General features: G+C 39.1%; 1 protein-coding gene across 7 annotated transcripts in view; it reads left to right on the top strand.

Annotated features, from left to right (window-relative positions):
• The window catches only part of c39h19orf47 (chromosome 39 C19orf47 homolog), a 32655-nt gene extending 25883 nt beyond the window's left edge, over positions 1-6772 (top strand). For all 7 annotated transcript variants that reach the window (XM_048522605.1, XM_059640951.1, XM_059640953.1 and 4 more), the window contains 2 exons: positions 277-347; positions 6142-6772. In XM_048522605.1, the coding sequence (XP_048378562.1) occupies positions 277-347; positions 6142-6681 (611 nt within the window). In that variant the 3' untranslated portion in view covers positions 6682-6772. The remainder of the gene's footprint in view (positions 1-276; positions 348-6141) is intronic.
• Positions 6773-12050: the final 5278 nt, after the last annotated feature.

The raw sequence follows: 12050 nt of genomic DNA, 5'->3' as shown, positions 1-12050 counted from the left end.
GTAAATATCTTAAACTACCAAACAGGGCTACCAGTTTTTGCTCTAAACTACCAAACAGGGCTACCAGTTTTTGCTCCAACCCTAATATTACTGCTTATTGTATTCTGGAGACTTGCAGCTGTTATTTTAGACACTAGAAAGCTTCAAATTCTCAAGGTACTAATACTTCTAATTGAAACAAATCCTAACCTTCAGGTACTTCACTGTCTCCCCTATGTTTTGAGGTGACTGATCTGATGCCAGTATTGTAAATGTTTGCTCTTGTTCTAACTTCAGGTTTGCCAAGAATGTCTGTTTTTGATAGACTTGGCGCAGAAGCAAAAGCAGACACCACGACTGGGAGCAAGGTGAGGCCTGAATGAGATGCAGTTTATTCTTTGTAAAACGCAGATTGCTTGTTTCTTTGGTGGGCGAGTCAGATAGCATATTGAAACCTAGACATTGAATTCAAATCACCCTGTACCTAGTTGAAAAATTGAATTGCTAGCACCAGGAGGAAAATGACCTCATTGGTTCAACAAATAACTTTGGAGTAGGAAACCTACTCATTCTGTTCCACCTAGTCCACATATGACTGACCTTCCATGCGATGTACTTGATTTCTAACACCTAGCAAGCCACTTAGTTGGAGAAAGAGTTGCGACTGGTGGAGATGATGGTATAGTAATGTCACTGGATTAGTAATTCAGAACCCTAGGATAATGTTCTGGGAACATGGGTTCAAGCAGCAGTTGGTGGTGAATAAGGCTGAAATATAAAACTATTCTCCTGGTGAGTATGAAAACTATTATTGCTGTAAAGCTCATGTCTTTGGAGGACAGAAGTCTGCCATCCTTATCTGGTCTGGCCTACATGTGACTCCAGAACCACAGCAATGTGGGGTTTGATTCGTAACTGCCCTCTGAAATGGTTTAACAAGTTATATAGTTCAAAGGCAATTAGGGATAGCAACAAGTGCTGACCTTGCCCCTGATACGTGTATCCCATGAAAGAATAAAGAGAAAGGAAGACAACCATCACAACATCTGTAAACATTGAAACTGGCAGATACTAACCAGCCTGTGAGCCTGTCCTGTAATGAGATTATGACTGATCTGAATCAATCTACTATATGTACATACTCTTCTACACTTATATCAAAAATCTATCTCAGATTCAAAATGCTATTTAAAGTGATCTTGCTAGTGTCGTGTGTCTTGAGATGGGTCGAGGTGGTATTGTGGTTATTCTGCTGGATCAATAATCCTGAGAAATGAGTTCAAATCCCACCAGTCCTCTGATACTGTGGTTAACTTGAAATTGCCCTTTGAAATGGCCTAACATTGTATTCAAGAATATGGCTCACCAATTCTTAAGGGATTAGAGATGGTGAATTAAACATCTTTGTTTAATTAAACAAAATTTCTTTGCTTTTGTGACGTCGGAAGTCATCCACAGTGTTATCAAGCAAAACGTGCTCAAAACCTGGTGTTATTAATGGTTTGTTTGGGTTTGGCTAGGGCCACTGAGACCAAGAATTGGACTCTCGATAAGATATTAAGTGCAACAGACTTTAGCTATAATTGATGTGCTGTATTTAAACAGTATTAAAAATCTAAACAAAGAATCACTGTCATGGTTTAGACGTATTTTCAAAGCCAAGATTTCACAGTGATTATGATATTATGAGTGGTTATCATTATCTAAAATTAATTAATGAAGAAAATATGTTTAAAGGAATAAACTGCTGAATCTCCTGAAGTTTTCCAAAGTTAGGGAGGTCCAAATTGAGCATACGTCTATTTTGACTTGATGCGGTTGTGCTGTTATGGATTAATTACATCTGTGACTATGATTCTGAAAATTTAAATCTCAGCTGCTTTTATTCACTTCACATGGAACCCTACTCACCAGTCATCACATTCTTAATGAACTGTAATATCTTATTTTTAAATTGATCAGTTTTGCTGTTTAATCCTTTTGTGGCTTCATTTCTCCATACCCCTATCATCTTTCTCCCTCCCTGAACTCTCTAACTCTAGGCTTGCTCACATACTCTCCCACTTTGCCAATTTATAAAACATTAGTTTGACTCAGCTGGAATATTGTGTCCAGTTCTGGGCACATATGTCAGAGCTTCACAAATTCTCTCACCATTGCTCAATCTTCCTCTCCTCTGTTATGATCCTCTTTGAAATACATTTATTGTGCCCAAGCCTTTGGTAACCTCTATCCCCATTTGATTCAGCATCCCTTTTCTCATCCTGATGCCTTTGACATACCTGGGGATTTTTTTTTAAAGAAAGAAAGCCTTGCATATAACACTTAAAGATGCCTCAGAATTTACACCAAATGAAGTACTTTAGAAGTGTGCTCAGTGACTGTGTAAAATGGGAATCATAGTAGCCAATTTTCACACTGCAATCTCTGACAACAACATGTTAATGACCAGGTAATCTCCCTCTCCAGTGATGTTGATTGCTACTTAAATCTATGTATAAATCAAAACAAAATGCTGGAAATGTAACTGGCAAAAGTTGAAGATTTGATCGTTTATATGATCTTTAATGGACTGAGGAGGTGGGAAGGAAAGTAAAGATCTGGGGCAGGATAAAGCAAAAGTGTAATTAAATTAATAAAGGAGTAATGATGTAAGGCAAGCTGTGGAGACTTAGTGAAAACAAAATGTGGTTATCCAGTGGATTTATAAATCATAACAGCAGAATTATAAAATGGTGGACTGAAAATAGCATGGATCTTGCAGCTGCTCCTGAGATTCAGGCTTATTTCAAAATTTACTTCTAGATTTCTTACAGTTATTACATTTCAGTTGTATAAGGTTTTATTTTGAGTCAGCTTTTAAACACATTTTAGTAAATACTTGAGGAAGAGGTGTTTGGAGCAATATGGGCCAAAAGCAAGCAGGTGGCACCAGTTTAGTTTGGAATTATGGTCGGCATGGATTGGTTGGACCGAAGGATTTGTTCATGATATATGACTCTGTAACTCTATAACTTAGTCACAAAGAGTTTGTCCTTGTGTTCAGTCTCTGGAAGAAAGGAATTGAGAAGCTTCCCTGTAAGGTAAGAATGTTAAAGAGGGATTTGAGGGATAGCCACCTTCTCTCTTGAGAAATGGCTCGTGGTAATGTGACCATGGTTTTAACAAAACACATTGTACAGCACATCAGGGAGGAAGAAGACCCACTACTTAAGGAAGGAACCAAAGTAGTGTAGTAAAGGTTCATCAGACTGGTTTCTGGGGTAGCAGGAGTGGTCTGTGAGTAGAGATAATATTGACTGTGTCTGTATTGACTGGATTTTAGAAAAATGAGAGGGATCTCATTTAAACATTTAAAATTCAGATAGGGCTGGACAGACTGGATGCAAGGGTGATGTTTCCCTTACCGGGGAGTCTAGAACAAGGGGTCATAGTCACAGGACATGGAGTAGATCATTTAGGACTAAGAGGAGAACTTTCTTCACTCTGAGGGTGGTGAACGTGGTGAGTTCTTGACCACATAGGTAGTGGAGACCAAGTCACTGAATAAATTTAAGAAAGAAATAGATGTGTGGATTTCTAAACTGTATAGGCATATGGAGAGAGCAGGAGTATGTCATTCAGATAGAGGATCACATGCCAAATGGTGCAACTGGTTCAATGGACTGAGTGGCCTGCTCCGGACCATATTTTCTATGTTTTGAAGTGAATTTCTGGCGAGCAAGGGTATAACAAACATGAAGGAGTGGATAGAATTTATTTCACAGCTGGAGTACTGTAACTGCAAAGCTTGGGCTAATTAATTATAGTTACTAAGTCGTAAATCACATCAGAATTCAAATTGGTGAACAGTACAAAAGCATTCTTCATGGCTTTCTTTTGGCTGTTTCACACAGGGCGATAATGTTTCTTTTCTTCCAACTGAAATTAATTTGTCAGTCGTCAGAAACATTAATTTTATGGGTATTTAAGTGAAGAATCAGTTAGGTTAAAGCTTACTGGTATTGGATTGTGGTCATGCGTTCAGTAGTCTGTTTTAGAAAGAATAGAATAGCCTTTATTGTCATATGTACTCATGAGTATAGTAAAAAGTTTATGCGTCACCAATTACAGCGCCGACTTCGATACTAAAGTACCTAGGCACAGCTTCTTTAATTACAGAATTTTAGACAATACAGAAATAAAGTGTCCAGCATTACAGAAATAAAGTTCAGTACAGCAGACCACACTGTCACCTAACTTCCTGTCTACACTGGGCCCTGGTTTCTTGTTTTGTTGCTGATTACAGCATGTTGGATGTTATATATGGGATGAGGAGAAATTATTTCAAAGAGCTATGAAGTTTTGGAATTATCTACCCCTGAAGATTGTGGATGCTCCCGACGTTGAATATATTTAACACTGAGATTAATTGGTTTTTGGTCTCTCAAGGAATCAAAGAATATAGAAAATGAGTTGGAAAATGGAGTTGACTCCAAGATCAGCCATGAATAGATTAAATGCTTGAGTAAACAGCAGGCCACACTGTCTACTGGTGCTTCTGTTCCTATACTTTGTGTTTTTGTAAAAGTTAAATGTTCCTGTTTGGTCTAGCTGCAAATGGTAAAGGGATAATACTGGGAACGCACAGCTAGTCAATCAGTTTTTGCAAGTGCAAGACACAACAGCTTTAAGTGAGACCCTTTGTCTGAAGTAGTAAGAATTTTTCTGCAGAATCAACCTTGAGATGTTGGCTCCCTGTTTCCCATTCAGGGACTGACCAATCAGTATTTTGAGTTTGTTGGATAAACAAGACCGCAGATTCATACAACTGAGTCAGATTATTCAAGGCAACTACTGAGTGGCTTTAAAATGAATTGAGAAGTGTCTTTGCAATTACATGCCACTTATTGGGAGCTCTCCAATTTAGGAACTTCAGTCATGAAATGTGGCTTTTGTCTGTGCAGGCTTTCATCCTTGAAGATGTTCGTGGATGGGGGCAGTTTCTTTTTCATTAGTCACCAGAAACTATATGTCTTCAGTTTCTGAATCAATACTCTCTAATGCTGTGAAATTTCTACTGTATTGTTGTTGTAAGGTTGTAAAAAAAGATTATTTTACATATATTGTGCTATGTAATAAAAGCAAAATGATACAGTAATTTGCAATCGTAATTCAGTTTATAAGGAGACTAGGGGCTACCGTTTGATCGTCTGCATGCTGTTTCAATATACGTGTGCATGTGACGAAGAATAAAACATAATATAACACAAGCCAGGATGATGGGGCTAGAATGATTGACAGTAGGGTGTGTGGGCACTGTGCCCCTAAATATCAGTTGCTCATTGATCTCTCAATTCATTGAGCCAGAACCACTATTAAAAATGATCTGGTGATTATAAGAATAGTATAACCACTGTTTTTTTTAAACTAACACGAGTCCCACAAATCATTTTTTTTGAAATTGCTGTCAACTGTAACAGTATTTCTTTAAATTCCCATCTTATGTCATTGCATCCTTCTAGTGCCATGCTTCTAATGCATACCCACCTACTCCATTCATCCCTCTTCTGCCATTCCATGAACCCCATCCTTCTATCCCTTTTTCCAAAGCTGCCGTGCATTTCGAAGCAGTTTTGAAAAGTTGCTGCAGCGATGATACGTACTGCTAACACTGTGCATTGATGGTGGGTGGAATGAATGTTGAAAGTGGTTGAACGTGTGCCAGTCAAGCAATCTGCTTGGTCCTGGAAGTTATTCAGCCTCTTGAATGTTTTTGGAGCTGCATTCACTCAGAAACGTGGAGCGTATTCCATCACACTCCTGACTTGTGCCTCATAGATACCGGACAGGCTTTGAAGAGTTAGAAAGTGAGTTATGTGCTGCAGAATTCCCAAATCCTGACCTCTTATAGTCACAGCAGTTAAATGGCTGGTCCTGTTCTGTTTCTGATCAGTTATATCCCCCGAGCTGTTGATCGTTGGAATATTATTTCCCATTTTACTTTATCTGAATCTGTCATCATTTTGAATCCTTCCAGAAGATCTCCTCTTCATTTACTTTGTTCTAATGATTAGTCCTTCACCTCATAGTTAGAAAGTACACAGTGGTATCAGCAGATGGTGATTATACATGAAATCAAGCAGTTGATTTATCTTTACTGAAATTCTGCATCTCTTTTAGCCAACAGGAGTCTTCAGCCGTCTGGGTGAAGTTGTCAGTCAAAAGAAAGAGAGCAGTGATGAGGATGATGCAGGATCTGTGCTTCAGTATGCTGGAGTCTTGAAGAGAGCCCCAGCTGCAACTGCAAAGGAGACTACAAAGCCCACGCTTGCAACCACGGAGAAAATCTTAGCTGCCAAAGCCAAGAATACAGTTACCACAATAAGGCGGTTGTCTCTCCCTAAAGCCAGCAGCAAGACAGTCCCAAGCAGTGAGCCCACAGCAGCAACATCCACACTCAGATTGCAGTCAGCGGCTAAAGCTAAGGTCAGTGTCAGACAGAGACTAGGGAAGCCCGGTGCCACCGAGGCAGACACACAGGACAACAAAGTCACCAGCACCAAAAGTCGAGGCAGCCCCGAGTTCACTGTGACCATCAAGAACACTGCACGGACTGCAGTTAGTACCAAAGTGACCAGCAGCACTGAGGGTCGACTTGCTCAGATGGACTCCACAGGAACTGTCAGTGTTTTTGAAAGGCTGGGGAAGAAGCTGAAGTAGTGAGATCTCACCAAGGCACACATATAACTTTATTTTTGTATGTACAAAAGGTGCCTCTTTAGTCATGGATAAACACCGCTTCTAACAATGACTGAAACACTGTGGTTTGACTGATTCCCGAATACCTCTTTACATCCAAACAACATCGGATTAGGTGATAACGCAACACAAGAATCCTATTGAGACAATAGTTGATGGGACAGAATTTTAATTGGCACAACAGTGATGTTGTGATATGTTAGGAATGTTGCTTTTTTGTGTGGTTGGTGGGTGGGGGGGATTTGAAGCTGACCTCTTTAAGGATCTGCTAAATTTGATGCAGAAATTATAATCCCAGTTACTGCTTCATGTAAGTTTCTTGTCATACCTAGTCATTGCCACTTTGTGATAGTTTAGTGAAGTATACCTGATCACAGTCACAAAGTCAATGAGCTCTTGGGGATTTTAGAACGAATTGCTTTGCTTATGTTGGAGCTTCTTGTCCTCAATGGGTCTTTGTTGTATTGGGGTGTCTCAGCACTGAAGAACTGATGGATGCACATCTACTTTAAAAATATTGCTTTCAAAAAAAGTTGATTTCCCAAAAGTATTTTATGCATTTTGAGTGTTTTATATCTCCCTTCTATGTATGGACAGTTCCTTCCCAGCAGTTTGTTTTCCACAATTTCTAGAAAACATAAAATTATTTTAATTCTGCTCCTGTTACCATAATTTGAGTTGGTGTGGTGGTTTTGATCTGGTTTAGCCAGTAAACAACAGTAAACCTGGGTAAACAAAATAGGCTTTATTTTAAATTTCTTGCTTTAGGTTCAATGAAATGGCCAGTTTCCAACATGATTGCCCATGTACCTTCAGGCAAATAAAACAATATTAAAAGTTATTTGGAAAACGGGATAGGATGTTATATTTGAAGTGGTTGTGGCAGTAGTAACAGCAAATAAACTCTTGACAATTGTACTTTTGCCATTTCAAGCCTGTCTGATTGCAGAGGATTAACATTCAGGCCTGTACTGCATGTAAATGCCATTTAGGTGCACGTGTACATTATATGTAGATGTCACCTTTCTTTGAGTTGTACTGTTTTCTTGAGTTTGGTTATTAGTTGCTGAAACGCCAAAACCCTGGTTTTTAGCGTGTTTTTGGCTTTGGAGGAAATAATCGTTATGGTTTTTGAATAGAATGGGTCCATGTGGATAAAATTATTGGCTTGTCTCTGTACATTGGAATCATTTTCTCAGAGTAAGTTGTTTCTTTCCCTCATTTTAGTACCTCGTTGACACCTAACTTAGCTTTTACTGCTTAAAAATATCATTTTAAAACCCAGATGGTGAACCATTTGTGCTGTTTATTTTTTCTGTCTGATGCTGACTCGACCCCACAGTTTTGTAGCATTGAGATCCAAGTGATCATTGTTGTTAGTGTGGCCGTTTGATTTTTAACTTAAACCAGAAACAACTTTGGAAAAGCAGAGTTTCAGAATTTAAGAATAATCCTATTAATCCAGAGATTTCACCTTCAATCTACACCTTGTACAATTGTATCATCTTCCTCATCCAATACAAGGAAACTGAATATTATAAGAGCATAAGATATAGAAGAATTAGGCCATTCAGCCCATCAAGTCCGCTTTACCATTCAGTCATCTTGACCCCATTCTCATGCCTTCTGCCCCTAACTCTTGATCCCCTTGCCAGGCAAGAACTTATCTATCTTTTTTAAATACACACAATAACTTGGCCACCACAGCCTTCTCTGGCAATGAGTTCCTGTGGCTGAAGAAATTCCTCCTTATCTTGTGTCTGAAGGGTCATTCCTCATTCTGAGGCAGTGCTTTCAGCCCTGAGTCTCTACTACTAGTGGAAACCATCTTCTCCACATACAGTCTATCCAAGCCTGTCAGTATTCTTAAGTTTCAGTTGGATCTCTCTCATCCTTCTACACTCCAAGTACAGACCCAGAGATTTGCAGCATACCCCTTGCTTCACCAAACAGCTTATTGCTTACTGATGCTGTTCCTTATTTATTGTCACATTGACCATAGCTTGTGCGCTTGACAAGTGGTCATTTCCCCACTTAAAACATTTTGATTGCAAGCGCCTTCATATATTTTCATCCAAAGGAGTACAAGATTACCATTAGCCAAGTCCACCTAGTTTTTGTTTATACATTTCATACCCAAGCATTCACAAAGCAGAAGGTCTGATAACTTGACAAAGGAGCCCTGTTGGCTCATCACATTTTACAGTTTGCTGACTGTTCTTTTGTCTTACAGTTTTTTCCAGGTCTTTTCTAGGACCCATTCAACAGCACTCATTCACGCAATGTTTCTCATAAAGCATATCCCATTGTGCTTCACAGGAGCGTTATCAGAAATAGATTGATACTGAGTTACATTAGTTATTCAGATAGCTAACCAAAAGCTTTATTGAACTGTTGGGCTTTAAGGAAGAGGAAGGTAGAGAAATTTAAGGGAAGAATTCCTGAACTTAAAGGTCTAAACAGCTGAAGACAAGCTGCCACTGACAGTTAATGTGCACCTTCATATTCCTGTACACCTGCATTACTCCTTTTGTTAACTGCATGCAGTTTTAGTGAAGACTGCCAAGGTACATCTTTGTTACAAGTACTTGATTTGTTTTATATCAAATGTGCAAATGAGGTAAACTCTTGGAGCAATTAAAGAAAAGCTGCTGAACTTTGTTTTCTTTTGATCAAGCTTAGTAGGTTCCCAATTTTCTGTTTGACACCTTTTGGGGAAACTTGATCCAAATGCAGTCAAACATCAACTGTCCACGAGAGCCTCATCTTGATTGCAAATATTTAGAGATGGATGACCGTAAACTACAGAATGAAGTTTTTAGTTAATTGAGGTGATGCATTGTTCGTGAATTAAAATGTGGGATTTAATTTTAAATGAAATTAAAACCAGACTTGTGAAATTTTAATTCCTCAGGATTGAATCAACCTAAAATAGCATTGTCTGATGAAGGGTCTAGGCCCGAAACGTCAGCTTTTGTGCTCCTAAGATGCTGCTTGGCCTGCTGTGTTCATCCAGCTCCATGATTTGTTATATAGCATTTGTGGAATCAGTCCCATTTCTTCTCACTTGGATATTCAGTGCATGTATTTAAAGGGTTTTGAACAGGGACTTGAAATTGGAATAAGGAGACAGCCATTAGCTCAGCTCACATCCATTAAAATGAAAGTTACAGGAGTATAACAGTATGAGAAAAGCACGGAGCCAGATGTTCTCATAAAATATCTAATAAACTCAGCAAAAAGTAAGGCCAGTGACCATGGAACACCTTGTATTTGCCATGTACCTTGCCCGATGACAGGCCCATTGTCTTCTGATGCTTCTTACTCACATGATTTTTCTGGCAGTTTCTGTCACTGATGATGTGCCTTCCATACTCAAGGACAGGACAAGGAGGCAGGTTCCAAGTTTACCTCAGACAGAGCACAGGCTGTTGGCATTATCCTGAACCAAGTGCTAGCCGTCTAGCTAATTCACCTGACCAGCTTTCCTATTCCATTTGTGTCCAGGTACAAAGCCTAAGTCAAATACTTGATAAAGAAACTGTAGCTCTGGACTCGACTGTCAAATGTTCATTTTTATCAACCAACATGTGACTTGGCAGTGTAAAAGTACTAATGGTATATGTCAAAAAGGAGAAGAAATTCATTTGCAAGCCCAAAAAATGAGAAATTGATGCCTCCTATTGGCACTGGTTGACAGTATCTAAACTCACTTCAAACCATTTAAATAAAGACAAAAATACCATGGATGCTGAAAATATGAAACAAACGCAGAGAATACCAGAGAAACTCAGGTCTGACAGCACCTGGGGAGAGTGAAACAAAGTTAGCATTTTGAATACAGTGTGACTGTTGAGAATTTCTTTAAGTGCTTTTCGAGCCCTCTTTTCACTACATAAGAACTAGAGATAGGAGTGGACAATTCAGCCCCTTGATCCTGCTCTGCCATTTGGTATGATCGCGGCTGATCTCCCCTTGGCCTCAACTTCACTTTCCTGCGCACTCCCCATAACCCTTTGATCTGTTAGTAATTAAAAATCTGTCTGGCTCCTTAAATGTAGTGTCGCAGCATCCATCCCACTTGGGGTAGTGAATTTCACTGATTCATCATCTGAGAGAAATAATTTTTCCTCATCTCTGTTTCAAATCTGCTACTTCTTAGTCTAAAACTATGACCTCTCATTCAAGATTATCCCACATAAGGAAGCATCTTTATATGAAGTTGTGTGGAACTAGTGGCCTGGGAGTATGTTTTTTGCATGCTTCAGATCCCAGAGAAAACCCCAAAATTCCTTCACAGAGATCAGGTCGCCTTTAGCTTTACATCTTGCATAATCATACCTCACAATTTTCTTCAAATCTGAGGAGTAGTTATTCCTTCTGAAAAGCACTAAAGACCTCGACCCCTCTTCAGAAATTGAGTCATTGCCTTCAAAAGATGACACAGGTTAACTGCTAAGCATATAAAAGCAAACTCCTGGAGAAACTCAGCAGATCTGGCAGCATCTGTGGAGAGAGAAACAAAGTTTAAATTTCAAGTCGGAAGAAGAGTCAAATTTGAATCGAGGTTAACTCTGCCTTTCTCTGTCTACAGATGCAATCAGACCTGCTGAGTTTCTCATCACTTTGCTTTTATTGACTGCTAAACAGTCAGCTGCCAGGCTCCACATCATCAAGGAAAGGGAGGAAGGTTGATGAGATGTATTTACATAATTGGCATATTTTACATTAATCTGCTATTAAAAATAAATATACTTAAGATTTGTGAATAAATTATCAGGAAGATGTAGAAGTCTGATTTGCTTGATTCCCCCTTTAGTATTCCTGAGCTCTAGTGGTGCAGTGGTAGAGTCCCTAGGTCTGGGCTCAAGCCCCACCTGCGCAAGAGTTGTGTGAGAAAATATCAGCAGAATTCCTGTCTCCACTGTCTACTTTGGGTTAGAGATAGTCTGTAACCTGATTATAACGTAGGCCATGGTATGATCCACTAAAATAATATTCCACTTCATGTTGTGTTGATTCTCAAATAGGATCTGAAAGGCACTGCCTGAGAATGTGGTGGCAGTAGATTTAACTGTGGCTTTTAGAAATGAATGGGACTAATTATGTGAAGAAAACACTTGCAGGGTTACAGGGAGGAGATGGGGTTTTGGGATTAACTGCTTTTGCAGAAAATTGGCATAGACAAGATGGTTGGATGGTCTCCTGTGTTGTGACCATTCTATGCTTCTAAACTTTCATTTATATATTTGGATGATGTTAGAAATATCAATTTAAAAGAAAGTCTTTGATTTATTATTGTCACGTGTACCTAGGTACAGTGATAAGTT

The sequence above is a fragment of the Stegostoma tigrinum genome, chromosome 39 (genome assembly GCF_030684315.1).
Source record: "Stegostoma tigrinum isolate sSteTig4 chromosome 39, sSteTig4.hap1, whole genome shotgun sequence".
Lineage (NCBI taxonomy): Eukaryota > Metazoa > Chordata > Chondrichthyes > Orectolobiformes > Stegostomatidae > Stegostoma > Stegostoma tigrinum.
The sequence above is the reverse complement of the archived record's forward strand: the minus strand, read 5'-3'. Positions and strand labels throughout refer to the sequence as shown.